At 62.6% G+C, this 27369-nt stretch overlaps 2 protein-coding genes across 4 annotated transcripts in view; one reads left to right on the plus strand and one right to left on the minus strand.

The window, feature by feature from the left end:
- Positions 1 to 10894, plus strand: part of STK32C (serine/threonine kinase 32C) — a 36683-nt gene extending 25789 nt beyond the window's left edge. The window contains exons 2-12 of one of the 2 annotated variants that reach the window (XM_081104919.1): positions 1302 to 1357; positions 2357 to 2508; positions 3805 to 3978; positions 4844 to 4881; positions 4976 to 5065; positions 5417 to 5520; positions 6052 to 6168; positions 7265 to 7390; positions 7475 to 7606; positions 9182 to 9231; positions 10222 to 10894. In XM_081104919.1, the coding sequence (XP_080961045.1) occupies positions 1302 to 1357; positions 2357 to 2508; positions 3805 to 3978; positions 4844 to 4881; positions 4976 to 5065; positions 5417 to 5520; positions 6052 to 6168; positions 7265 to 7390; positions 7475 to 7606; positions 9182 to 9231; positions 10222 to 10369 (1187 nt within the window). In that variant the 3' untranslated portion in view covers positions 10370 to 10894. Of the gene's footprint in view, positions 1 to 1301; positions 1358 to 2356; positions 2509 to 3804; positions 3979 to 4843; positions 4882 to 4975; positions 5066 to 5416; positions 5521 to 6051; positions 6169 to 7264; positions 7391 to 7474; positions 7607 to 9163; positions 9232 to 10221 lie in introns of both variants that reach the window. The other variant, XM_081104918.1, reaches the window with a different exon arrangement.
- Positions 10895 to 12317: 1423 nt separating this feature from the next.
- DPYSL4 (dihydropyrimidinase like 4) lies at positions 12318 to 26357 on the minus strand. Of its 2 annotated transcripts, none has more exons than XM_081105061.1 (14): positions 26166 to 26357; positions 23192 to 23280; positions 22423 to 22607; positions 20321 to 20485; positions 19193 to 19254; positions 19017 to 19097; positions 18132 to 18200; positions 17592 to 17712; positions 16649 to 16805; positions 16225 to 16366; positions 15379 to 15549; positions 14805 to 14984; positions 13968 to 14133; positions 12318 to 13183 (listed from the first exon to the last, which is right to left on the minus strand). In XM_081105061.1, the coding sequence occupies exons 1-14, from the start codon at positions 26202 to 26204 to the stop codon at positions 13092 to 13094; spliced, it is 1719 nt and encodes a 572-aa protein (XP_080961187.1). In that variant the 5' UTR covers positions 26205 to 26357; the 3' UTR covers positions 12318 to 13091. The 2 variants fall into 2 exon arrangements, with proteins under 2 accessions (XP_080961187.1, XP_080961188.1); XM_081105062.1 differs by having other exon boundaries at positions 23259 to 23280; positions 26166 to 26354.
- Between the last annotated feature and the right edge of the window lie 1012 nt (positions 26358 to 27369).

Below are 27369 nucleotides of genomic sequence, written 5' to 3' on the forward strand. Positions count from 1 at the left end.
GTAAGAGGTAGCAGCCCCCTCCCAGCACCGGGCGCGAGAGCCGTGTGCCGGCTTGGCGTCTGCGCCCACACGCGCGTGTCCCCTCCAGGAGTCCCCTCCCAGGACCGGTGACAGGCCTGGCCTATGGTCCCTGCAGCCGCCCACCTTGGTTCACTCGCTCGCTGGGGCCCAGCCTCCCAAACAGACCAGGGGCCAGAGCCCTGTGGTCAAACAGCCAAGGTCAGACCCGAATGGCCCAGGAGGAGCGGCCCCTTACCGAACAGGTTTGGGTGCTGGAGGACCGCAGGGTTTGGGGGGCTCCTGGTGCCCCTGCAGGACAGCAGGGCCCAGTGAGGCCATGGGTCTGTTCGGGACGGTGGAGGGTCAGAGGATGAGAGGACAGACGCCCCCAGGACACGGGGGTGGGGAGTGAAAGGTTTGCTTGTGGGGCTTGGACCCGAGGCTTCGCATCCATGGGAATGCTCACAGTCTGAGGGTGTCGGGGGCAGAGGCCTGGGTGGGAAGAGACCCGCAGGCTGGCCTGGGCCCTGGGTGGAGCCAGCTCCCTGTCTGGGGGGGCTGAGAGGTGCTGAAGGGGAGAGGCCTGTGCGGTTGAGGAACCCCGTCTCCTGTGTAAGGAGGTGTCTGGTTCTGAACAGAATCAGGAGCCCTGAGAGCACGTGTCAACCCCTGTCCGCACCACAGGGTGGAGGCTCGTGGGCGTCTTGCTGTAGCCATCAGAAAAGCAGTGATTTCCACCGACCCCTTCCTCCAGGAGGGGCCACTGCCCAGGACGGCGGCAGAAATAAGAACTCCTGTGGTTTCTCACGGGCCTTGTGGCCGCCCCTCGGACAGGCCGTGTCCCGGTGATTAATCCTGGGGCGGGGCCAGGCTCCCCTCCAGCGCATCCAGTGACCCCTCAGGGCAAGCACACCCCTAGGAGACTCACAGGAGGGTTGGGCGTCCTGCCTCGGAGGCTCTGGGCTGCCCTGAGGGTCCCAGGACCTCCTGTTTGTGGGTCATTTTTGGTTGGGAGCAGCCTTCATGGGGGCCACTGGGCACAGAGGTTCATGCCATTCTGTCTGCAGGTGGGGCAGCCCAGCCTTGCCCCACAATGAGCCCTGGAAGAGGGGGCTCCACGGCCCCCCTGGGGCCCACCCCTCTGCCTTGTTTGGAGCCCTCCCCACTTTGCACAGGAGCCTGAGGTCAGCCTCTAGCCAGCGCCACGACGACCCCCACGACTGACCTGCTGGGGCACCCAGCGGCTTGTGGTGGCACCGGGCCTTCTTGCCACCTCACCTGGCTCCCTCTGTTTTTCCCAGTGACCTTCGACCACTTCCAGATCCTGCGGGCCATCGGGAAGGGCAGCTTCGGCAAGGTAAGGCGGGGCCTGCGGAGGCCAAGTTGTTGGACGTGGAGGTTGTTGGGAAGTCTTGCTACAAATAACATGGTGATGAACACCTTCGGAAGAAAGCCTCTTCGTTGCCCAGGATGCTCTCCTAGGCCAGGGGAGGTGGGTTTTACCAAAGGGGTGGATCCAGCAGGTTTGGCAGGAGACACTGATGTCCGTTGAGACATCCGGTCAGTTCCAGATCACCTGCCTTTGGGTGAGGCACCTGGGACCTCCAGTTCCAGAATCTTCCACTTCCCTTGGCTCCTGTTCCTTGAAGACCTGGAGACCGAAGGCTGTGGGGACCCTTAGAAATGGATCTGGGTTCTCTCTCCTTGCGAGGTCTCCCCATGACTCGAATGGGGGGCACAGCGCTGGCTGTGCAGCCTGTGACCTTGTGCATTAATCCTACTTCCATGGGAGACCTTTGTCTCTGATCTGATTGAATTTCCTTGGCCATGAGGGTGCCCAGCCCCGGTTTCTCACAGTCCTCACCTCACCCTGATCCTCTCTACCAACCAACCGTGTGAGCAGCGCCAGGGTTGCTGATTGGCATTGCAGGCCAGCGCTCAGGGGACCCAAGAGCTAGGCGGGGCCTGCTACCCTGGAGCGGGGGGGGGGGGTGTTTGAGAACAGCTGTTGTGCAGAGGGGCTTCCTGGGTGCAGGGCTCTGGCCAAGGTGTCCTCTCGTTTGTTCCCCAACAACTTTCCAAGCCTTCTGCTGCTCTGAGCCCTGGGAAGGGGACGCTGGGGTTGAGGAGGGTGACACCCCCTGCCCAGGTCATGGCTGGTGTGGGGTGCGGGCACCCGCACAGGCCTGTAGGCCCCCTCCTTGCCGTGCTCTGGCCTGGGACCTGCCTGCTCTCGGAAGGCGCCTGTGCACAGCAGACGGGTCCCTCCAGAGACTTACATGCAGTCACTTCAAAGTGGAGCCTGCAGGGGCCGGGATGGGAATCGGGGCAGCGTGCTGAGGGCCCTGTGCCCCAGGTGTGCATCGTGCAGAAGCGAGACACGGAGAAGATGTACGCCATGAAGTACATGAGCAAGCAGCAGTGCATCGAGCGGGACGAGGTCCGTAACGTGTTCCGGGAGCTGGAGATCCTGCAGGAGATCGAGCACGTCTTCCTGGTGAACCTCTGGTGAGCCCGCCCCGCACCTCGGAGGAGACACACTGCTGCCCACTCTCCTGACCTGGGACCCCGGGCACCCCGGCCCCTCCTCCCTCCCCCAGCCACTCACAGCCCCTGCCTAGGTGTCCACCTTACCTGCGTTCCTGAGGGCTCCCCCGCCTGCAGAGGCCTGGGCTTTCCCACAGAGGAGGCCTGTGACCCGCAGAGTTTCTGGCAAAACGCCACTGGGGGAGAGTTTGGGGGCCTGAGTTTCCTCCACAAAATGGGCCCCAAGACCAGCCCTAGGAGGTGGGGACCTGCAGCCCCAGCAGGTCACCCTCCTTCCTCCCCGGAAGTGCTCCTGAATCCCCCTGTCACCTTCTCTTGGCGGGGGGGGGGGGGGGGTGCCTTCTAATTCACTCACAGGTGGGGTGTGGTTCCCCAGGGCCCTGGGCATCGGGGTGCTCACAGGGCTAAGAGGTGGGGCGCTGCTCCTGTGGAATGTGGGGTGTGCTGCGCTCAGCACAGCCAGCAGTGAACCTGGGGGGCGGTGAAGGATGAGAAAAGACAGACAAGAGAAGAAAGCTGGGGCGGACGCTGCTCTCTGATGGAGAGACAGTACCACAGCCTGCAAGCCGAGTCTTTATTTATAGCCAGATTCCACGAGGCAAAGTCAGGGCGTGGTCAAGATGTTTACAATGTTCTCGCGGGTTTCGAATCTACTCAATTACAAGCACCTGAACTCTGTCAGGCTTTGTTTTGGCAGCACTTGCTGCACCTCCCGCAGCCTGTATCACTCAGCCACCTGGGACCACAGTTTGGACCATCAGGTCAAGCTCACAACCATAGCCTTTGGCTATACAGTGGGGCCTTGACTTACAAGTTTAATTCGTTCCGTGACAGAGCTCATAACTCAAATTACTCGTTTGTCAAATCAGTTTTCACCATTACAATGAATTGAATGCTGGGCTGATGTTGCGTTCACTGTGACGCTGCGCCAGCTAGCGGTGGGGTATCTGAAGCTGGTGGGGTAACCCGAATTTTAGCTCGCAACTCAAAGCAAAAAATTGGCCCAGACGAGAGACGGCTTGTATCTTGAAAAACTCGCTAGTCAGAACACTCGTACGTCAAGGCCCCACTGGAATTGTGCTGGGAGAGCTTTGCCCTCCAGGCTGGGACTTGCACGTGGCTTTGCCACGAGAGGACCGCGCCCTCTCATTAGTCCGAGGCTTGAACCTGTCCAAACGCTGTCGCCGCTCTCCATAGTAGGGGCCGGGGGGTGACCCCCAGCCATGCATGTGCCAGGGCCTCCCCTGTGGCCCACAGGTACTCCTTCCAGGACGAGGAAGACATGTTCATGGTGGTGGACCTGCTGCTGGGCGGGGACCTGCGCTACCACCTGCAGCAGAACGTCCAGTTCTCCGAGGACACCGTGAGGCTGTACATCTGCGAGATGGCGCTGGCCCTCGACTACCTGCGAAGTCAGCACATCATCCACAGGTGTGCGCACACCTGCCAGGACTGGGCAGGACTGGCCGCAGGGACACTCCACCGGCAGGGTGCCACCCTTGGCAGAACCTGACCGCTCCTTCGTGCTCGGCCCCGAGCTTGCCCGCAGACCTGCCCCCAGGTGTGGCTCCAAGCCAGCCCCCCAGCGGCATAGCTGATGTCCACCTGGGGGCAGATCCTACCCCAGCAGCCCCAGCTGGGCCAGGCACACAGAGCCCTTGGATCTCGGGGACCCCGGAGTCTGGCCACGTTGGGGCAGCCTTCACCTGGTGTGTTTAACTGCGGGATCTCATTTGTCCATCTGCTATCTTCCTGAGGAATTCAAATGAATGTTAACATTCGCTTAAAGCAGATGCAATTAGGGAGGTAAAGCTGCAGTCACAGGACAAGAAAGGAAAAACTCACTGTGTGGTTTATTATAAAGTCAGATCGCTGCGATTCTGCGTTTCTCCCCGGGGACCCTGTTATCTGGTCACCTTTGGGCCTGCGAAGGCCCCAGTCCACAGTGTGTGCAGCTCGGGGCTCTGGGAGAGGGTGAGCCTGGGGAGTCGGGGCCCCCGGGGCCTGCTTCTGTTCTCTAGGGACTTTGTCCACTGCTGGGCTTCTCTCTGCTGTCTGTCTGGTCCAGAAGGTGGGGCTGGAGGCAGCCCCCCAGGAACCAGGACGGCTGGTCTGCCCAGCTCCGTCCGAATGTCACCAGGTGGGGAGGGGACCTTAGGCCTTCAGTCTTCCAGGGCCCCTCTCAGGCCTCTTGGGCCTCTGCTGGCTGGAGGTCCCTCGGGGGAGCCCCAAGCCCTGCCGGGGTTACCGGGCAGGAGCAGGAGGGATGTCTCCCCGCTTTCTGCTCTTTCTGCAGAGACGTCAAGCCCGACAACATTCTGCTGGACGAGCAAGGTGAGCAGGACTCGAGGCCGCGAGGGGTGACTGCTCTGCCCTCAGGGCGCATCTCCGGTCCTTTGGACAGCGGTGCTGTCCTCTCTCCTCGCAGGACACGCGCACCTGACTGACTTCAACATCGCCACCATCATAAAGGACGGGGAGAGGGCGACCGCACTGGCTGGGACCAAGCCGTACATGGGTAAGCCAGGCCCCGCACCCACCTGCCCCCGCCGACTCCCATGTAGCCTGTGGCCGGTGGGCAGGTCACTTCCCTACAGGCACAGAGCAGCCATGTACAGAACAGCGTGTCTGATCCGTGCAGAAGACAAGTGACGCACAAGAGGGTTATGGGTATGACATGAGATAACCTGGTGCACGCACGCTGGCTGTGGGACCTGGACTTGAACCAGGTGGTCTGTGGGGAAGGGTGACAGCTGAAGGCGCTTCCCGGTCTGCTCCGGTGGCAGCCTGGTTTCAGGCCCCATCTTGAGGGGCCAGCCCTGGGGCCCGGGGGTCAGGGTGCTCAGCCTCTCCTTCCCTTTCTGGAAAGCTCCGGAGATCTTCCAGTCTTTCGTCAACGGTGGGACCGGCTACTCCTTCGAGGTGGACTGGTGGTCGGTGGGGGTGATGGCCTACGAGCTGCTGCGTGGATGGGTACGGAGCTCCTCGGCCCCAGGCTCAGCCCCAGACCCCAAGCCGGCTGTGACCCCCAGGGGTGGCCCTGGTGCCCTGGGGAGGGAAGAGGCTGTCCCACCCCAGGGGTTCGGGGACATCAGCGTCAGCGAGGCCACCCACGCTCGGGTGGGCGCACAGTAGTGGGGGGAGTCGCTGGGGCTTCCCGGGCAGTGGTGGGCCTGTGCACTGGCCTCTGGGCTTTGGGCCTGGAACTGTCCTTCCCCATCCCCTGGTTGGGGCTCTGAGGGACCCCACCCCGAGGAAGGCAGCCCCGCCTGGCCTCCGGGGCCCATCCATCTGCCCCTGGGGAGGACCTGCCTCCTTCAGGCCTGGTCAGCGCCTCTTCTGGTCAGTCCCTCAGTGGAGGTGCGGCCCAGCCCTGGCACCTGCTTCTCCTCCTGGCTGTTCCCAGGAGGGGCCGTGCTCAGGCCGTGCCTGCACTGGGGTGGGTACTGCCGGGCGCTCTGGGTCACGGTGAGGCACCAGCACAGCGCCGCCTCCTCTGCCCAGAGGCCCTACGACATCCACTCCAGCGACGCCATGGAGTCCCTGGTGCAGCTGTTCAGCACTGTGAGCGTCCAGTACGTCCCCTCCTGGTCCAAGGAGATGGTTGCCCTGCTGCGGAAGGTGAGCCCCACCCAGAGCACAGGCCCGCCAGACGCACAGGGGTGTGTGGCATGGAGCCTGGGTTCGAGGAGGCATCTGGTTCCTGCATGTCTGTCCGGCAGGCTCCCTGTCCGTCCGACTCTGTCCTATAGTAGCCTGGCTGTGAGCTAAGGTAACCCTCACCCGCTGGTCCCGCGATACTGGTTATCACCCTGCCTCACAGATGCCCAAACTGAGACGCAGGCAGAGAAGTTAGCTGGTGCAGGGCACGCGTTGTGTGTGCTGGAGGGAGAGGGTGTGGGACTGGCCTCCTCTGCCCCGTGCCTGCTGCCAGTGGCCTGGCCACCCCCGGGAGCAAGCACAGAAGACCCGGGGCCCCCTGCACCTCCCACGGCCTAAGCGTGTCTGTAGCAGCCCAGGGCCCTCAGCCTGGAGGGACGTGGGGGGCCATGTGTTGCCACCAGCGTGCATCCCTCGGGGCCGGGGCTGGGCTGCGGGGCCCCACAGCTGCCAACTCGGAGAGCCTCACTTTCAAGACCCTGGTGCAGCGGGACCAGGGGTGGGAGGACGTGCTGCCCTTGTGGGGCCCAGAATCCTGGCCTACAGGGTCCTTGTGGGTCCGGAAATTCTGTTTCTTTGTTATGGGGTGGGGCCACAACATTAGTAACAAAGAAACGGAATTTCCAGAGGATGAGGCCCAGAAATCAGGATTTTAAAAAGATTCCCAGGTGATTCTAATGTGCAGCCAAGGTTGAGAACCACTGCCTTAGGGCCCCTGGGGCTGTGATGGTGGTACCGGCTGTCCTCTGCAGTTAGCCAGGCCCAGTCTGCCACCTGCTGGTGAATCTCAGCAGAACATCCTGCTGACCCCATGTGCCCTGTGCCTCCTTGGACTCTAGGGGCTGAGCCAGGCCGCTCAGACCGTCCCCTTGGCCACATTACTGCACTGACCGGGATGCTCGCCTGACCCTTGAGACCCTGAATTTCCAAACCTCAGGCCTCCTGGCGAGACCTGCACGGGTGCCCTGGCCTGGGCGGGCTGCTCCCCGCAGGGAGTGCTGGGCCTGGTCCCACTGGGCTTCGGGCCAGGCACCATCTGATGTGGGCCTTGTTCCAGCTCCTCACTGTGAACCCCAGGCATCGTGTCTCCAGCCTCCAGGACATGAAGGAGACCCCATGGCTGGCCAACGTGCTGTGGGACGACCTGAGCAAGAAGAAGGTGGAGCCGGGCTTCGTGCCCAACGTAAGCCTGCACGCCAGTCCGGACAGAGGTTGCAGGGTGGCCGGCGGCACCCGTGGGTGAGCTCGGCGCCCTGTCCCCCCACAGAAAGGCCGCCTGCACTGCGACCCCACCTTCGAGCTGGAGGAGATGATCCTGGAGTCCAGGCCCCTGCACAAGAAGAAGAAGCGGCTGGCCAAGAACAGGTCCCGGGACAGCAGCAGGGACAGCCCCCAGTCCGTGAGTGCGGGGCCGGGGGGGGGGGGGGGGCCCTCCCATCACGTGACAGCATCCCCCACAGGCCCCGGCAGGGATGCCCCTCCTGCAAAGTCCCCAGACCAGGGGTCCTCAAACTTTTTAAACAGGGGCCAGTTCACTGTCCCTCAGACCGTTGGAGGGCCGGACTATAGTTTTAAAAAAAACAACTATGAACAAATTCCTATGCACACTGCACATATCTTATTTTGAAGTAAAAAAAAAAAATGGGAACAAATACAATATTTGTATTTGCATGTGGCCCGCGGCCGTAGTTTGAGGACCCCTGCCCCAGACCTTCCTCCTGACTTTTCCAGCCCAGCCCCCTCTTCTCTGAGCACCTCTCTTCCTCCCTGAGCCTCTGGCTTCCCCTCTGAGCCACTCACTTCCCTCTCTGAGCCCCTCACTTCCTCTCTGAGCCCCTCACTTCCTTCTTTGAGTGGAATGAGAACCCTCTCCCAGGGCTCTTGCCAGGGAACTAGCCCCCAGGTCTTGGGGGGATGCCCCCAGGTCTTGGGGGGATGCCCTCACGGCAAGACTCTCGTGAACCAGCGTATGGCCTGTGCCTCACCCCGTCCACAGCCTCCCACCCAGGCCCAGCGCCTCCCCCGTCAGCACCTCTCCCCTCGGGCCATGGGAGACTCGTAGTTGTTCGGAGGCTCCGAGGGGAGGCAGAGGCACATCCTGAGGGGCGAATACTCTTTCAAGGCCTCTGCGGTTGCAGCCCTGCCTGTCTGCAGGCACGTGGGGGAGGGGGTGCTGCTCTTCTCCTGCAGGGAGGGCCCCTTGTGCAGTGCAGCAGGGCGCCCGCGTGCATCCACTGAGCCGCCCGGCCCAGGCGTATCCACTGAGCCCAGAGCCTTCCCTATTAGGGCCTCGGCTTTGATGCAGGAACTTCCCAAGCCTGGCAGCCCAGCCTTCTCTGAAATCCACTGCTCTCATCTTGACCTGAGCCTGTCTCTGGCACATGCATCCCCAGTGCCCAGCATGGGCCCAGCGGGCCCATGTCCATGTGACTCCTCCTCCCGCTCTGTCCCCAATGTCACAGCGGCGTGCACCCTCCCCACTCACAGTCCACGTGGCGCCCGTGATGGTTCCTTGTTGATCTGGTCAGTGCGGGACCCAACTCCAGGCCTGTCCTGAGGCCGCTTCTCGGGCAGCCCCTGTGGTGACCATCTCAGGGCAGACCCTGAGTGGGATTTGGTGCCCAAGTGAGGAGTGGCCTGGAGGAAAGGGGGAGGGGAGGGAGCCAAGCCAGGTGTCGTTTCCCACCAAGTCTGGTCACTGGGACACGGCCTTCCATGTCAGCATCCACCTGAGGCAGGGAGCTGGGATGCTGTACAGGAAACCCTTCGGTCACTGGCTAAGAGTCATCTGGGAGGTGCAAACTCCCAGGTGCTCTGCCGCCTGGGGGTATAGTTCCAGCTTTAGAAGAAAGCCAGAGGGGCAGCCATGGGAGGACAAGCAGACCAGGTGGAAGTGTTCCCACTGGAGGGGATGTGAGAGGACCTGATGACACCCAGCACTCGTTCTGACTAACAGGAGAATGACTACCTTCAGGACTGCCTTGATGCGATCCAGCAAGACTTTGTGATTTTTAACAGAGAAAAGTGAGTGAGTGTGTGGGGAGGGGGGCATGGGGGCAAAGAGGAGTTTGGGGAAATGGGACAAGGCTTTCTTGGCCACCCAGGAAACCTGGCCCCATCCCCCTGGGGGGTCTGAGCATTGGCCCTGGGAGGAAGGGGGGAGGCGAATGTTCAGGCTCATATGGGAGGGGCTCCTCCAGAACCTTTAGTCCTAAACTGGGGCCAATGGCCAGAATGTCCTGGGGAGACAGACACTCAGTGGACTTCCCAGGCAAGGGCTGGTGGCTCCTGCCTGCATGGCTCCTGCACATCCACTGCCTCCCCTCAGTCAGTCACGCACTCACTGAGCAAACACTGACTGTGTGTTGGACTGTGGGACAGAAAGGTCATGGCTGGCTGACAGGGAGATACAACAGGCCACGAATAGCTGCGACACCTCCACAGTGGAGGGATAAAGCCCAGTGATGTGGGCCCAGGGGCAGGAGTGGCAGGGCAAAGCACGGAGGGCTTCCTGGAAGAGGTGGCTCTGCGCTCCAGCCAGGAAGGGGAGCAGGATCAGTCAGTGCTCTGTCCTGCTTCAGTGAATGGGATGACAGGTGGGCACTGGTTTAGGACACTGACCACCATCCTGGAGGCCAGAGCCAGGGTAAGAAGGGGACTTGTCCAAGCTCTTTGAAAACCCTGCCCCAAAATTCCTGACCCCAGAACTTGCACTTAAACCAGGCCTCCTTTCAGCTTCTGGCTGGAAGTGAACTGAGACTCCCCACCCCTGCTGCTCCCAGCCCCGGGCCCATAGTCAGAGGTGCCGCTGGGCTGAGTGCCCGCAACCCCCTAGGCCTACGACCCACCCACAGCCGCCATCCACTCCCTGCTGGGCCAGCCTGTCCAGGACATGCCGGACACCTAGTGCGTGTCCAGGGCCCCTGAGCCAGGGACATTCTGGAGTGCTCAGACCAGCGGTCCCTGGGCTGCTGGGGAGGCTGCACAAAGCCCCTCCCTGTGCTTCCCCACCAGGCTGCGGAGGAGCCAGGACCCCACGAGGGAGGCCCTGCCCGTTCCCGAGGCTGGGGATGTGGACGGTGAGGCCTTGGCGGATGGTGAGGATGCGAGCCCCGCCCTGCCCGTGTGCGGCTCCATCTGCCCCTCAGCGGGGAGCAGCTAGGAGCCCGCTGGCCCTGGGGAGGTAACTCAGGCTGCACTGGGGACTCAGTGCACCAGAGGGACAGGCCAAGCAACAACGTTCCCACTGAGCAGCCCGCTGGTCCGAGCACAGGCCCCGGCTGGTGGCTCTGCTGTGTCCTGGTCGGTTTCCAGGGAACAGCCTGACCACTGAGCTGCCATCGGCTCTCGGAGGCACATGGTGACAAGGGGCTGTCAGTGCAGCCGAATGGTGGACAAGGTGTGCGCTGCCCCCCGGAGGCTCTGATTATGTGACGGTGGTCCTGGTGGCCTCCGACCCCTCGCCGGCAGGTCACGGGCTGGGCCGCGTGGTGGACAGGCGCTCTCGTCTCTCACCACCTCTCGGCTGTACATAGGCCTGGAGACCGGCCTGCCGTCGGCTGCCCCACCTGAGCTTGCTACCCAGAGCGTGGGAGGGGCACAGGGCCCACGGTTCTTGTACATCAAGGGGGAGGGCTGTGGGTGGGAGGTCGAGGATGTTTTATAAATACACACTGTTCCAGCACCTTCTGCGGTGTTTCTGCATATTTTCCCCGCTGGGAATTACAGACCTCTTCGGTGTTTTCCACGTCCTGTGCCTGCCGAGCGGTCGTGCTGTTCAGGGACATTTGTCCAGGAGTTGAACAGAGCCCCCGGCACCCGTCCCGCTCCCCTGGGTGGGTGCCCGTCCACCCGGGAGCTGCAGAGCTGTGGCAGGGGTGGCCCCTGCTGGGCAGAGGGCCAGGCTGTGGAAGGACAGACCACGGCCATCCATCCTGAGGAGCCGGCTGAGCCAGGTGGAGGTGGGCCGGGCAGAGGGGCCTTGCCGCCCCACTCGCTGGGGTACGGGGATTGCTGTCCACACAGCTGATGTGCCCAGGTGGGGCTCGGGCCCAGTCACCCCCAGGGAAGCCAGGGTCCAGAGGTGGACAGCACTTCAGGCTGCCCTGTGGGTGGGACAGACTGCAGAGAAAGTTCTGGGTGGAGACCTGTGATGTCAGAGGCAAGAAGGCGGGGGGAGGCCTGGGGTTTTGTATAAACATGTAAGTCTACGTGAGCATCTGAGACTCCAGGGGACAAGAAGCCTGTTCCCCTTGTCGGCGGCAGGGATGCGTGTGTCTGGCTCCATGTCACCCAGGCTCTCCCAGGGCAGGGGATGCAGACGCCAGCCTCAGTGGAGCCCCATGAAGTAGCTGGGGGGCTGCCCTGGCCAGGCCCAGCCAGAGGAAGCCCCAGAACTCGGTGGGACCAGGACAGACGGGCTGCCCCAGGCCAGCCCGATCTCCCTGGCTTGTCTTCCCTGTGACCATGACCATCCTGCTGGTGTGTGTGGGGGGGGGGGGGGCAGTGCGGGGGGAGGAAGACACCCCTTCTGGGAGCATTCCTCGCCTGGGGCACAGAACTAGAACCATTTTTATGAGAAAGAGGCTGAGGTGAGGAGATCGGCTCAACCTTCTTCTGAAAGGTTCTGGGCAGCCTAGCCTCAGGGTTTGGATCGGAGCCCTGGGCTGCTTTGCCTTGGTGGGGGGAGCGGGGCCCAGGCTGTGTGTGTGGGTAGGGGCATCACACTTAGGCCTGGCAGCTTGCTGGAGGAATCAGCTCACAGCCATGCAGCCCCCCAACCTGCTGCTTGTGGCTTGGGCCCATCTGGTCAGAATGTGGGTGGAGGTCCTCCCAGTCTGCCCCGACCCTCTGGCCCTCTGGCTGTCCCTGACCCGCAGGCCTGGGCTCAGGAGCAGGTCCCCAGACCCCCTTTCCTAAGGGGATCCATCCCCACCACTCAGACCCAGCCCTGCCCCTTCCCAGCGTAGGCTGAGCAGCATGTCCCTGTGGGTGGTCCTGAGGTCCAATGCCAGGCTAGGGGCCAGCAGGAGGGTCTGGGGTGGGGGGGTGAGGGGGGCGGCGCAAAACCCACTCACGCGGGGATGGTGCAGGGGCCAGAGAAGTCGGGGCAGCTTCCAACCCAGACGCCTTTAATTGAGCCAGTGCCCACCAGACTGGTGGCAGTGCTGCGGCCGGCTGGGTGGCATGCAGAGTCCTGGCTACAGTTGTCCTCACCGCACAAAACGGCTGCTCTACCGCACTACTGGATGCACACTTAGTAACAGGATGGGGCATCCTAGCTAAAGGTCCTAACTCCCCTTGGAGATGGGCGACTACGAAGGCGGAGGTTTGGTCCTTGGAAGAGTGTACAATGCGGCTGGGAAGCCACTCGACTGGGAAGCCACGCTGCGCTCAGCTCCCGGCGGGTCCCTGAAGTCACAGCAGCCCCAGTGTGGCTCAGCTCACGGCGCTGCTCCTGTGCCGTGACAGGCTGGGCCGGGGCTGGGGGCCGGGACCGGGGACACAGGCTGTAGCTCTGCAGAGAGGCAGACGGCAGAGCCGGGACTTCGAAAGGCAGTGATGCACACGGGGAGGAGGGGGGCAAACCCCAAACCCTTGGCCTGTGTGTGTTGTGAGGCCCCGGGGGTTCCCACAGCCCTGCCTTCATGAGGCACCTAGCACCCGGCCCAGGCAACCTGAGCTGTCCCTGGCAGTGGCACCTCCCCAGATTCAGCCCTCATAACGGGGCCTGGGACCCCCAAAAGGAGAGTTTCTGGGGAGGGGAAGGGAAGACCAAGCACCTTTCAAAGTCAGTTCAACAAAGGGAAGCTAACAGGGAGAGTGAGCCCCACGCCGCCTGTCTGGGAGAGCACCCGCTGCTCACACCCTGAGCAGAGTGAGGTCTAGGACAACGAGGTGATGTTGGAACGTCCACCAGGGGGCGCCATGATCTTCTGGGCTGTGCGTCTGGCAATGTGGTCATCTGCCTGAGATCCTGCAGAAAGGGCAGGGCACGGGCGTGGGGAGAGGTTGCAGACACGGCCACATCCAAAGGCCAGGATTGCAGAACCCGCCCCCTGCAAGGGTCCCTGACGCTCCCCAGATGGCAGGTGCTCCTGTCACTGAGGCCTCGGGTGCATAGGACAGCAAGGCCAGTGTTTACAGCAGGCAGGGGCCTGGAGGTCAAGGTCCACCCCCTGGGAAGTCTTCCTGGAGCAGAAGCCAGTCCTGCCTCATCCCTCCAGGGGGTCTCAGGCTGTCCCTGAGACGGGAGAGGCCTGTCCCTAGCTTTTAAGATGATCCAGATTTCAAAGGGGACCTTCCCCTGCTCTATGTCCCCAGGAGGTGAGCAGGGATTGCCATCACCTTCCCAAGAGGGAGCACGAGACAAGTCCTCACGGGGCAGGTGAGCCCCACCCAAGGGCTGGAAAGGGAGGTGTCTGGCTCTGGTTTGCAGAGAGAACCTGGGCCCAGTGCTTCTGGGAAGGCTCTGTCACACAGCATGCTGGGAGGTCCCTGACCAGAGGCATGTCCCTGAAGATCCTTCTTCATGTGCCTCACACCCCACGGCAGGTTGTGGGGCTGCTGGGGCTGGAGCAGCTGGATTCCACCTGGCACCTGGGTCCCACAGAGGCTGGGCATCCCACGCTCACCCTCGGCTCAGAGTGACAGTCCCAGGCAGGTCCTGGGGCCGGAAGGGGCTTCCAGGTGGGCCTCACCCCCGCGCCTGGCCCCTGGCAGGGCAATGGTCTTCACTCACAGACACAGGCTCAACTCACCAGACAAGCTGAACCCCGACTGGTGCAAGTTCCGCACGGGCGGCACTGAGATCTTCCCGGGGCAGGACGCGCGGGCCTGGGAGCCACCCCCGGGCTTAGCAGGCACCATCACCTCGTGGACCGGCCCATCGTAGAGGCCTCGGGGCACGCCGTGAATCTCTGCCAGCTGCAGGTCAAGGGAGCCAGGTGTGAGGGGGCTGAGGCACCCATAGCTGGAGGGCAGGGGCTCCTGCCAAGAGCCTGACCACTCTACTCTGTTCCAACATCAGGGTCAGGTTCAGGGAGCAGCTTCTGGGCCCTGACAGCCTGAGTTAGAGCAGGCACCACACCCCTCCCCAGGGGACGGCCCCCAGGCAGCTCACTCTCAGTTCAGACATCCTTTGAGTGTGCCTGTGTGCATGCGTGTTCATGCAGCAATCACTTAGGCATGCAGTGCGGAACCTAATGCAACCATCAGACGCAGGGTTATGGGAAGAGAAGGTAAAGACAAGGAAAAGTGCTCATGATGTCCAAGTTCACAAGAGCCATAGTGGAAAGCTCACGGCCTGCTGATGATCACGTGCACATCTGCTCACGGAGAAACCCTGGAGGCCCTGCTTCTGTGTCCACAGTAGTTTACTTGGGGAGGTGCCACTCATGACTCTATTTCCCTCTGTCTGGGCTTTGCACAGACGTGGGTCACTTGGGAAATAAACGCTCACAGGGCCACCCCTGGAACCCACCCCCGGAGCAGGCCTGCGCTGCTGGGCAGGGGGTCGGGGCTGACCCGGAGCAGAAACCTCCCGGACGTGTGGAAGGTCCGAGAACTCTCGCCTTGCACGCTGGCCCGGGCCTTACCCTGTTGCGCGCCTTGATCCTCTTGTAGACGAAGTCCGGGAATGTCTTCCGAGGAATGAAGCGGCCGGCCCCTGGAGTGACGAACAGGTGCCCATCCTCCAGGACCACCCTGCCCTGACTGATGACCACCGTGGGGGCTCCTCGGCACTCCACGCCTTCAAAAATGTTGTACTCCACATTCTGGGGGGACAGGACGAGAGTCCACACCACCCTCAGGACACCCCTCGGGCTGCCAGCCTCCTGGGGGTGTGGGGGGGCAGGTCTGAGTGCCCGTGCTTGACCTCTGATGGGAGGCAGCCAACTCGGCGAGGCCAGAACCAGCAGGAACCGGCCGCACCCTCCTGGGCTTGTCTCTGAGTCCCATTTCTTAGAAGGACAAAGAGCACGTGGGTGAGCTTGCCCTGGGTAACTCGCCCTCCGGGTGGGCAGGCACGTGACACTCTGCAGCAATGTCCAGACAGGCGTCCCAGCTGAGGGGGGCAGAGCTGCCCCCGACGGCCATCCTGGAGCCCCAGGAAGGCTGCCAGGCCCCGACCCCACCCTGACCCTGACTCGGGGACCCGGCTTCGCTCACCAGGTTGTGGCTCTTGGCAGAGATGATTTTCGTGGCCTTGGGGTTCCAGATCACCAGGTCAGCGTCGGAGCCCACAGCCACGCGCCCCTTCCTTGGGTAAAAATTGAAGATTTTGGCTGCATTTGTACTGGTCACAGCAACGAACTCGTTCTCGTCCATTTTCCCTGAGGCCTGGGAAGCAAGAAGGGGAGCTGAGAGGTCTGGGGCTTCACGGGGCCCAAGGCCCCGCCCCCCAGAGCAGCGACAGCACCCGCTCACACTCCCAGGGCACATGAATCGGTCCATCTCAGCCAGCCAGCGCTCTCCCCCTTCCTGTGCCCAAAGCCTGGTCCCTGGGCTCACTGAGTGGTGAGTAAGTGGAGAAGGCTCCAGGTCTGTGTGCCCTGCGGGACATGACTGTTTCCCCGTGTGGCCAGGAGGCCTGGGGAAGCAGGGCGGTGAGGGGGGCCGGGTCTGGGCCTCAGTCCAGGGAAGGGTCGGGGTTGGGGGGCGAAGGGGACCGAGGAAGCCAGGCAGAGCTTTCCGAGTGAGGCAGGAGTCTGGATTGCAGGCATGATGGGGAGACCACTAGCACCGCAGAGGATAACACCATCGGAAAGGGGTCCCACTCGCTCTGAGCTGCCTGCACAGATGTGACATGAGAATCGGAGGGGGGGCCCTTGGGGGGACCAGAACCGATGTCTGAGGAGCCCTGGGTGAGGGCGGGAGCGAGGACACGCTGGGGCCCACACACTGGACTCATTCCTCACGGTGTTTCCCGGTTAAGTGCTTCCCACTCTGCTGAGCCAGCAGATCCCAAGGCAGCCGGCTCCGGTCGGTGCATGGTGCCCAGGCCCCGGGACTCACCACGCACTTCTCCCAGACCACCGACATGCGCTCCTCCACACCGTTGGTGCCCTCGGGGATGAGAGTGAAGTTGTCTTTGCCGACGGCCTTCTGGGCAGTGGTGAAGGTGCAGTGCGCACTGCCCGTCACCTGGAGGTCCCCGCTGAGAACAAGCGAGTCAGGGAGCCCAGAGGGGCCTGGCCCTCCTGAACCAGCCAAGGCCGCTCGGCTCCACCCCCACGTGGCCCACACACCCACAGGGCCAGAGGTGGTCTGTGAGGGCAGCGCTGGGCAGAGCTGCGCCTCGCTGTGGGGGTGGGGCCGGGGCAGATCAGGGTGGGTGCTCTGGTGTGGCCCAGGGTTTGTGTGGGAGAAGCCTGGAGCTGCCAGCAGGCCGAGGTCGTTCACACAGGCCCACCTGGGGCCACCCTGAGCGTCTCCTTACCTGGCCAGCAGGGAGGTGAGGTGGTCTGCGGTGGTGGGGTCCGGGTTGATGGGGGGGGAAGTGACGAAGGCTGCGGCCTTTGCCCAGTTCTTGCTCCAGTAATGCGAGCCGTCAGTGCCCAGGCTGGCGGTGAGGGGCTCCCCAAACACGACCACCCCTGCAGTGAGGCCCGTGAGAGGCACCCCACACCTGCATGCCCCCAGGACCCAAGCAGGGTGGAGGACTGGGCACTGCACTGCCCCTCAATTTCCTGACCCTGCACAGCTTGTCCCTCTCCTCTGGGGCACCAGGCAGGCAGGGGGTCAGGCCTGCCCGGCACTCCACTGGGCCACAGGCTGAGTGAGACCCCGTCAGCTCGCCGCTCGCCCCCTGCTGGTCTGTACGGACACATACATGCTTTTCTTATTTACCCCCTGCCTCCATGTGTGGGTGCTCTGTGGGCAGAGAGCACCCCAGCTTTCAGGATGTGCACTCCAGCTCCTGGTGCACAGAGGTGCCCAGCGAACAGTAGTGTGGGGCGCCAGGTGGGGTCAGCTGGACAAGGTTCCATTGCACTAAAATCAGGCTCCCTCACAGCACGCTTCCCCGGGGAATCCTGACCATGATGACCCCAGGGCCATCCTGGAGCCCCTGGGAAGGGACTAGCCCAAGGTCATGGGGCATGTCCACCGTCACACACAGGTCCTGTGTCTCCACAGGCCCCTCTGTTTGCTTTAAGGCCCCTGGTGAGCAGCTGCTGCTCCCCCGCAGGCCACGCAGCCCACCCCTGGAGTCCCTGGCATGGGGCCCCTCGGTGAGGAGGCCAGACTGGGCGGCAAGCTGCTTCTCAGTCATACCTGCCCTACTCTGAGCCTCAGTGAAGCCGGCCACGTTCCCGGGAGGTGAAGGTGACCCCTGAACCCCCAGACCCTCACCAACATGGGGGTCCAGGCCCAGGACTCACCCTTGCGCTTGGCCCGGGCCACCACGTCAGCCGCAGCCTTGCTCATCACCTTGGTGACGTACAGGGGGCAGTTGGCCTGCTTGGCGATGGTGACGGCACGGTACACGGCCTCGGCCTCCACCTGGGGACAGGGATGCTCAGGCCAGGCGAGGGTCTGGGGAACCCTGACCATGCTGACCCCCAGGGCCATCCTGGAGCCCCTGGGAAGGGACTCGCTCAAGGTCACAGGGCATGACGGTCACACACAGATCCTGGGCCCAGAGAGGGCACCCCTGGGTGGGTGAGGACTCCAGCTTGGGGCTCGGTGCCCAGGATGGGGTGACCCACATAGTTCCCAGACCCTGACCATGCCACCTTTCAGCCTTGAGTATGGGCTTGGGGTGACCAGCGGTCATAGGGGACATGTGCCTGGTGGGGGGACAGGTGAGGACAGCATGGCTGCGGCCCTGCCCGGGCCATGGACCTAGACCCACCCCCAGAAGAAGGCGGCATCTGGGGCTCAGTCAGTGCCAAGGTGCACGCGGCGGACACAGCGCCTACCTCGTCGGGATGGCTGAGCACGTGGCCCTCGGGGCCGGTGATGCCAAGCTCCAGCAGCCGCTTCTGCTCCTACAGAAACCAACCAGGTGCCACGTTCCTGCCCAGGTGCACCAGAGCCCGGAGCCGCAGCCAGGGCGTGCGGGCCACCGCCCAGGGGCAACCACTGGCTGAGGCTGAGTCCGGGCCCCCAGCATCACCAACCACGGAGAATGCAGAGCAGGCGAGGAGTGGCTGCTGCTCCCCGAACTACAGATGGGAGAACGGGGCTTGGAGAGGGCAAGGGACTCGCCCGAGGTCACAGGGCTCCTGGCGTCGGGGCTCAGATGACGCCACAGGCTTGCCTGCCAAGCTGGGTGTGCACTGGGGGCTCTGTACAGGCGGGGTGGGCAGACCACCCCCCAGGCCCCAGAGGAGCCCCCTGAACCTCCCTGGTGCCCCAATGCACCTGCACCTGAGGGGCCACCAAAGGCGTGAGGAGAAAAACATCAAGTGCAGGGCGCAGAGCTCGTGGGTGCCCCCCTCACAGCCCGGGCCGAGGGGAAGGCGATGGGCAGGACCCCACCTGGGATGTGACTGAAGCCAGCTCCCTGAGGGGCCTCCATCCCTGGGGCCGGGAGGCCCGAACCCCCAGTCTCAGTACCCCCAACAAAGCAACATTTTGGTTTGGAAGAACTTTTGATAAGTGTGATGACCATGGAAAAATCGATGGCAGCAAAAGGTTCCCCTAACTCCCTGCTTGCTTGACCTTTGACCTGGGCAAACTACCTCCTGAACATGTTCAGTATTCCCTCCCTCGGGGTTGGTGGGATTAAGTGCTCACATCCTGGTGTCCAGGAGTCACCCTCGCCCTCACCCCTTGGCGCGCCCAGACAGCCCAGCCCGCACCTCCTCCACGATGTCTCCGTTCTCTGCGTGCACTTGGGCCAGGGCTCCCAGGTCCCGGATGATGCTGAAGATCTCATACATCTGGGAGGAGAGGCGCATGAGCCATAAGGGGGCGTCTCTCCCGGCAGCAGCCCAAGAGACACCTGCGGGCCCCTCCTCTGGGCACCGGTCCCTACCTGGCCGTCGGTGCACTGGCATCTGTCCTTGTACGCCATGAAGACCAGGAAGGAGTTCACACCTGGAGGAGCGGCAGGAAGGGGTGAGATGCTCAGCTGTCGGGGTGATGCCTGGGAGCCTCCCCGCCTCCCCCATCTCCAGAGGTGCCAGGTGGGATGGTCCCTCTCCATGGCCGTCTCCCCAGCTGGCATGGCAGCCCTTGGGCACCAGGCCCACACACACTTACCGACAAAAGGTGATGAAGGAGGGCGTCTGCCAGGCCCCCCTCACCTGCCCCTCAGGCCCTGGGATCAGGGACCAATGGCTCCCCAGTAGCGAACGCAGGTGAATCCCTCACAAACACACCTCTGGGCCCCGTCACCCCTCTCTAACTCCGTCTAACTTTTGTCAAATCCACTATGAACCTGGATATGGTTTTAGCTTCAGGACTTTCAATCAAAAAGCTTAGCCCTCACCCAGGCTGGTATGGCTCAGTTGGTTGGGCATCATCCTTTGCACCAAAAGGTGGAAGGTTTGATTCCCTGTCAGGGCACACGCCCAGGTTGAGGGTTCATCCCTGGTTGGGGCATCTGCAGGAGGCAGCTGATCGATGTTCTGCTTTCATATCGATGCGTATCTCTCTCTCCCTTTCCCTTCCCCTCTGTCTAAAAAAAAAAATAAAAAAAAATAGTAAACTAAAAAATGTAATTACAAAAAACTTAACCCTTGGTGATGGACTGGCCCGTCATCTGCACGGGCAGCATAGAGCACTAAGGGTGCTAACACCTCCTCCTTCTAACCGGGTCTTAATTGCCAGGAAAACGAATGTCACGTTTCCTCCACCCACGACCACGAGACAAGGGAGCTGCGGTGACAGCTGTGACCACTGTAACGAGGACAGTTACAAGATATGTCCCTCAGGCTGGGAGGCGAGGACCTTAGCCTGGATCCTCTGGAAGTAGAACAGACCCTCGAGTGACTCTTGTCCAACTTCCCCCAACGCCTGGCCACCTGCCCTGGGGCCAGACGGATGGAGAGCCCAGCACGGAGGGGCAGCCTGGGAGGGGGCTTCCCACCGAGACCAGGGAAGCCCAGGCCCCCGTCTGCCCGCCTGCCAGCCAGCCCCCCTCAGCCCTGTGGGCACTCACCCTTGTCCTTGACCAGGGCCTCCAGCTCCTCCCTGATGCTCTCGTGCCAGCGGGGGATGTCCACGTGCAGGGAGTAGTCGCAGCAGGCCCCGGCGTCCGCCCGCTCCCGCCACTGCTCGTAGGCCGCCAGCAGACTCACACCCACATCAGGGAACACGTGGTCCACTGTGGGGGCAGTGCAGTCAGCCGAGCCCCCAGCACGGGAACTGGAATGACCTCGACCTCCAAGGAGGTCATGTTAACACGAGATCAGGAACAACACAGGAGATGCCACAGGCACCTTAACAGGGGCTATCCCTGCTGTAAACCTGCTCATCAGCTCTGTCCAGAGAGGCATCGAGCCATCTCCTCAGCCTCTCTCTGAGCTGAGAGACAATCCACCTCGCCCCCCCATGCACACATCACAGCTCAACAGCATGGGTGGCAGCTAAGGGCCTTACCCTCCAGCACAGGAGCACCTTGAGGTGGGGAAGGGAGGGCGCTGCTGTCCTCGGTGCTGGACCTGGACGCCTGCCCAGAACAGCGGTGTAGGGCTGGCTTCCCATGAGCCTTCCAGACTGCACACACCTTCATCAGTGCCACCCATCCCACCCATCCCCTGGGGAGGCTGGGAGTGCACACACTGCACTGTCAGCCCCTCACCTGCCAACCTCACACCCAAGGCCCAAACCCTGCTCACAGCCTCCCCTGGGTGAGGGAAGAGCTGGGAGTGCGGTGGCCAACAGGAAGGCACCACCCCAGGGTCCTGGCAGGTGCTGTGCCTCCCTCCAGCACAGCCTTTACGGGGCTCCCGTGCTCCACAGCTCAGATGGGGAAGCCAGGACCCTGCGGGAGCGGGTGCCTGTCCCACCCTGAGAGCCATGCACAGCTCCAGGCCGGTGCTGGCAGGTGGAGGAAGCAGATGGCTCGACAGAGCCAGCCCCAAGCCTGTAACATCTCTCCATCCTCTCAGCCATACCTCACAGCCTTGGCATTGGCATGGGCAGGTGATGTCAACCACAGAGGTGTCCTGGCCGACCGGGGCCACCAGTGACCGGCATGAGCAATGGCCTGAAACGACCAGTCTCCTGAGTCCATCTAAAAGATGGATGGACCGTCGCGGGGTTTTTCACTTCTTGGTTGAGTAAACCAAACCACGCCATGATTCTGACAGTGGCTAACTGTCACTGGTGGAGTAGCCCACAGTCCTCAGCGCAGCCTTCCCTGGCGGCAGTCACAGAGCGTTTCCTGTGCACCAGGCGCCACAAAGCACCTCTGTGCGCGAGCTCGCTTCCTCCTCCTGCTGCCTGACAGATGGGGCAAGTGTGGCCTGTATTAGCCGGCTGTTATCTGAGGCCACACAGCTAGAACATGGTGGAGCCAGCGCCCAACCAGGTTCGTGAGACCCGGCACAGCAGGCACGGCTGCACTCGGCATTCAAGGCTGCGAGAGAGGGCTTTGGCCTGCTATCTCGTCCTGGCTCCTGAGCTTGCCAAGAGCGGGAACACCACACAAGCTGGCACCTGGGGCTTCTCCTCCGAGCTCAGAGGGTTTTGTGAGGACAGCACATGAGCTGCAGCCCACCAGGACGGTGCTCGCGCCTGGCACAGAGCCAGCTCAGAGAAACGGTACTTCTGGTGGTGCTGAGAGAATAACAGTAAGTTTTTGTCTTCCTTTTCCTAAAGACACAGCACCTGTTTTTCATTCTTCTTGACACAGGCAGGAGCTTGCTGCAACCCAGGCCTCAGCAGGGGTGAAGTTGACGCGCAAACCCATCTGGCATTTCAGGTGACACAACCCCTCGCTTGTCCAAAGCATCGGAGTTTTCCAAACCTGGTCCCCGGCCAGCCACTGGCTTCCCAGGAAATAATGAATAACTGGGCACTCGTCCATGCGCTCCCACAGACTCCCAGGGGCACCCCAGAGCTGGCCAGGCAGGATGGCCAGCATGAGAAACAGAAGCGACGAGGGAAGGCACTCCAGGGCTTTGCAGATCGGGATGTGATAGAGGAAAACTGGGACTGAGAAAAAACCCAGCACGCAAACCACTTCCTGCAACACACACACACCCGGCCAGAGCACCAAGGTGGGGGCCGGACGCTGCCCGACCCAGTGACACTCACATATCATGGTGGTCCCTCCCGCGAGGGCTGCCTTGGTGCCCTGGCAGAAGTCGTCAGCTGGGGTCATGCCCAGGGCAGGCATCTGCAGCCTCGTGTGCACGTCGACACCTCCTGGAAGGACCATCAGGCCATGGGCATCAATGGTTCGGATGCCCCCAGGGACGATGAGGTTTTCCCCAATTTGTCTGAAAGCAGCAAAGGGAGATGTCGCCGGTTAGAAAGAGCCCAGGTCAGAACATGCGTGGGCTCCCCGGCAACGTGGTGGAGCAGGGATGCGTGAGCTTGGGCTCCTGTCCTGAGGGAGAGGGCCACACGGCCAGGGCTCCACGGGACTCCGGAGACTGTCAGAGCAGTGAAATGGCTCCACACAGCTGGCCCTAGTGGGGGATCTAGCCCCGTGTGCACGTCACGGTCCTGGTGGTGTCCACTTGCCCTTCACTGACTAGTGGCTGGAGATGCTTGACATAGAAGCAGAGAAGCTAATAGGTGTGGTCAATACGTATTTATAAAGCACCCACTGTGAGCCCCGAATCGTCCCAAGGCTGTGATGGTGCAAGAGATGTGGATGCCATAATCCTGTTTCCTGAGACCTTACGACTGGACCTTATGGTGAGATTAGTCACGCAAGGCCTGGGCTAGAGCTGCTTGCAGGGAATGAGGTTTCGGAAAAGAAAAAACACTGGCGTGGATTTCACAAGACTGAGCGTCCTGGATCACGTGCAATCAGTGCACTCTAGGGCCTGCGAAGGGATCCTTAACAGAAACTTACTTTACCAAACCGTCTTCCACGTACAAATCAGCGTAAAAGGACTGGTCATCGTTCACAACCTTCCCACCTTTGATCAGAAGGCGATCACTCTATTGCAAACAAACAAACAAACAAACAAAACGGATAAGTTTTCTCCAAACCGAGTTACCCAACATTGTTAGTACAACCTCTCACTCTGGATTTACGACTGAAACATTGGCGCACAATCTGTACACGTAAAACCCAGCAGAAAAGCCAGCAGCATCTACCATCCGAAAGAACAGGGCAGAGGCAGCTGCAGTCGGGGGGCACCCCACCCACTCCTTAGGGCCCTGCACCCACCCAGCCCCCTCCTACTCTGCAGAACCCCTTCCCCCGCCCCGCCCCACAGGCCCTCACTCAGCCTCCCCCTCTGCTCTCCTCCCAAAGGCAAAAAGATGAACAGGGGAACTGGCTTTTCACTTTGTCAACAAAAAGCCCACATCAGTGAGAATGAGCGGTGCAATGAAATGGGTTATATTTACATCTTCAAGTTGACCATCTAACTCAATACCCAGCTGAGGACAGAGGTGAGCAAAGTCCCTACCATGTCCGCGCTGGCCCCGAAAGTCTGCCCCGCTCTTTCGGTCCCCGCTCCTCCCCCCTTGGCCTCAGCGAAATCACAGGCAAGGCCATCAGACTGTGACAAACACAGGAGACAAAGGAGGACATGATGGATGGTGGGGGAGGAGACGTGGCTGCTTCGGGGAAGGAGGGGGCCTGTCTGAGAGGCTGAAGCGGGAGGCCACACAGCCCATGCAAAGGCCCTGCAGCTGGAAAGAGCTTGAATTAATATAAAACCCAAGAGGAAGCTGGGGGCTGGAAACTTCTGAGGGAGGGGAGAGGCCCAGGGCTGACGGGGTGGCCCTGGGATCCATGGAGGGCCCTCAGCAGGTTTAAGCCGGGTAAGGGATGTTTGCAGGAGGTCACGTTGGCTCTGCACAGAACGTAGAACCTGGCGTTTAATGATGGAAACAGGCCCGTCACTTGGGTGGTGTCTGAGGTTGTCCAGGTGAGAGGAGAGGCCTTGGACCAGGATGAGAAATGGACCCCAGAAGGGCTGCTGATGGGGAAGCCATGGGGGTGAAGGGCCAGGAAGGCATCGGGGTGACCACAGGTGCTGGTGCTGCCTGGAGGCATCCCACGCGGGTGAACAGTGTCAGGGAGCAAGGCCAGCTGTCCGTGGGTCCGCCCCACAGCACAGCTGGGACACGGGCAGGGGCTGAGCCAATGCTCACAGCCATAAACCCTTCTGAGCATCCCTCCAAATGTTGGGAGAAAGTGTGGTGTGGTGCCTCCCTCCTGCCTCCCAACTGCCCGGCCCCAGGCCGCCAGGGGTGATGGTCTGACCTCGGGGAGAATAATAGAGAAGAGCAGAGTGTAGACCGATGCGGATGAGGGTCCAAGTTTGCAGCACTTTCCTCAGGGCTCCCTACGACTCCGCCCCGTCGCAAAGCCTGCCGCACTTCACGGGAGGCCTGACGGGGTGCCCACCTAGAGGCCTGGCCAGAGCTCCAGCCAGAGCCTCTGGCCCCTTACACACCATCAGCCCGATGCCAAGAGGACCAGGCCACGGGTGTGGTCGGTGGGAACGCTAGGAGCCTACCATTAAATAACGCATTACTTATGAGCCGTATTACTTACTCTCCATTCTTACTGACACCCAAGAGCTTGTACCTAATGGATTACAGCCTCGTCTACAAAAGGGCTGACGAATTGTCCTGGCCAAAGGCAGACCCCTCCTTATACAGCCCAGAGCTAAGGATGAGCTTACACTTTAATGGGCTGAGAAGTATTTTCTAAAAGTCCCGGCTTTGGTAAAGTGGTATGAAATCCACGCTTCACCCTCCCCCCCGTGAGGAAGAGACTTGTGCTCGGCCCCCCCCCCCTTACCCCACACCCCACACCCCACACCCCACACACGGTTCTCAGGTATTTGAACCCAGACTCTGGGAACTGACTGGGTTTGGAACCAAGCAGATGAGTCGGGGGTCCATGCTCAGGATGGGGGCGGTTGGAAGGGGTCCTCCTGCCCCTCCCCCCCTCCATCCCTCCCCACTCCCCTCCTCCTCCCCAGCCAGCCAGCCACAGGCAGGAGCCTTCCCTCTGGTTCAGTATCTCAGGAAATGAGACCCCACCACCCTCCCACCGAGGCCAAGTCCAGAGTTGGGTCCGAAACTCTGAAACTCCTCGGGCCCTCGGGCGCCACTGTCCAGCTGGGGCCCAGGCGCCTGCCTCCCCCCTCCCTCCCCCTCCCTCCCTCCGCTGGCTCCTGGCGTCTGGAGCGGTGGCTTTGTCTCCGGGCAGCCAGGGGTGGAGGTCTGACCTCCCGCACCGCAGCGTGTGATTCTGGGGGTCTCTTCTCCCCCAGGGCTGGGGTGCCTCGTTCGGCAGCTAATAAGCTCGCTTTCCCTGGTGTCTCCGAACCCCGGAACCTTGAGGGGCTCGGGCCGCCACGGGCTCAGGGCCGAGCCGGGCCAAGTCGCTTTGTCTCAGACCAGAGCTCGGGCGCAGCGGAGGGTCTGGGGGCGGCCGGCCTGGGGCGAGGTGCGCAGGGCGGCATCTCCGCGCCCCAGGCGGGGCTGGCGGCGCCAACAAAGGGCCGCGTCCACCCGCCAACTCCGAGGCGGAGGCAGAGCCGAATCCGCCGCCTCGCCGCCGGCCAGGCCTTCGCGGGGACGGAGGCGCTCAGCGCTTCGGAAAGCGCCCGGCCCCGGGCCCCGGGCGCAGAGGGGTCCCGGGAAGCGGCAGGGCCCGGGCCTGGTTGCTCGGCTCTCGGAGACCTCAACCCCCGGCAGCGGCGCGTGAAGGGTCACACCCCGGACAGGGGGTCGGCCCGGCGTGGGGGGCTGGGTCCGAGGGCCAAGGGCCTGGCCCGGGAGGGAAGGTCCACCCCGGGCCAGGAGGCCAAGCCCCGCCGGGCGTGGGCAGAGGATGCGGGGCGGAGCGGGCTCACCGTGATCCGGGGGATGCTCTTCTTGCCTTGGAAGGACATTCTCCTCCTAGAGCGGTCTGGCTGGGGGTCCCGGGCAGGGGCCGCTCGCGCCGGGCGGGGGAGGTGCAGAGCCCGGAGCGGGGTGGGGGCGCCCGGTGTCCAAGTCCGAGCCAGCCAGGCCGCGCAGCTCCCGTTCCCGGCCCCGCCCTCGGCCAGGCCCCGCCCCGCGGCTTATCAAGCCCCGCCCCTGTCAGGTTCAGGTCCCTCCCTCCTGCCCCTCAAGTACCCGGCCCCAGGCCCCAGGCCCCAGGCCCCAGGCCCCAGGCCCCAGGCCCCAGGCCCCAGGCCCCAGCACTGACCACAAGACCAGCCCGCGCAGGCGTGAACCCGCCGAAGCGCTGGGTGCAGAGGGGACAGGATTGCAACAGATGCGAGTCCGTGTACGTTTGAAGTCTGCACCCCCTCCCCACCCCCCCTAAGGAGGTGGGAGAGGTCTGTCAATGTCTTGCCAGGACAGCCAAGGGCCGGCCGGCCGCCAGTTCCCTGGTGACCTGAGGCACCCAAGGCCGCAGGGATGGAACCCGATCTCAAGTTCAGGCCCAGGCGCTCCAGGAGCACTCTGTCCAGGAAGTGTCTCTGGCCAAAGCCAAGCTCCTTCGAGGATAACCCGCCCCGGGTCGGAGCACTGGGCTATGCGCTGGCCCAGGTTAGGGCGATGGAGACACCTCCCAGCGAGGCTGCTGCAGGGCCAGCGCACGAAGTTTGGGGCAGGAGGAAGGGGGCCACGTTGGAGGGACACACCAACACAGAAAGATGGAAAGAGACACACAGAGAGACAGCTACCCAGGGCCCAGGACACACCAGAGTGCGAGAGGCCGAGACCCGGAGAGGCTGGGGTGGAGAGGGCGGGAGGGAAACGCAAACTAGAGAAGACCAGTCAGGTAGGGAGGCCCGGCTTCCAGCCCTCAAGTCCCCTCGGAGGAGCTGAAGGTGATGGGAAGAGGATGCGCTCTGGGCCCACGCCCCGCGGCCTCCGAACGTGGGTATGCGGCCCTAGGAATCCGGGCCCACATCCCCTCGCACTGGCCCCGCCGCCCGCGGCCTCTGCCGGCCTCCACACCATCTCCGCCTGGCTCTCCGGGGCCCTCCGAGTCACCGCGTGGCCTCTGTAGGCCTCTCTGGCCCGAGGGCCCGGCAGCCGCTGCCCAGCGCTTCCAGCCGCAGC

The sequence above is a fragment of the Myotis nattereri genome, assembly GCF_964212035.1.
Source record: "Myotis nattereri genome assembly, chromosome: 13".
NCBI classification, from domain to species: Eukaryota; Metazoa; Chordata; class Mammalia; order Chiroptera; family Vespertilionidae; genus Myotis; species Myotis nattereri.

Excerpts from the sequence above, each read along its gene's own strand:
- DPYSL4 (XM_081105061.1), bottom strand. The coding sequence starts at position 26,204 with ATGTCCTTCCAAGGCAAGAAGAGCATCCCCCGGATCACG. Across the intron at positions 19,098-19,192 it reads GCCAGTGCACCGACGGCCAG|ATGTATGAGATCTTCAGCAT; the intron begins GTAGGGACCGGT and ends CTCTCCTCCCAG. Across the intron at positions 17,713-18,131 it reads TGCTCAGCCATCCCGACGAG|GTGGAGGCCGAGGCCGTGTA; the intron begins GTAGGCGCTGTG and ends CCCTGTCCCCAG.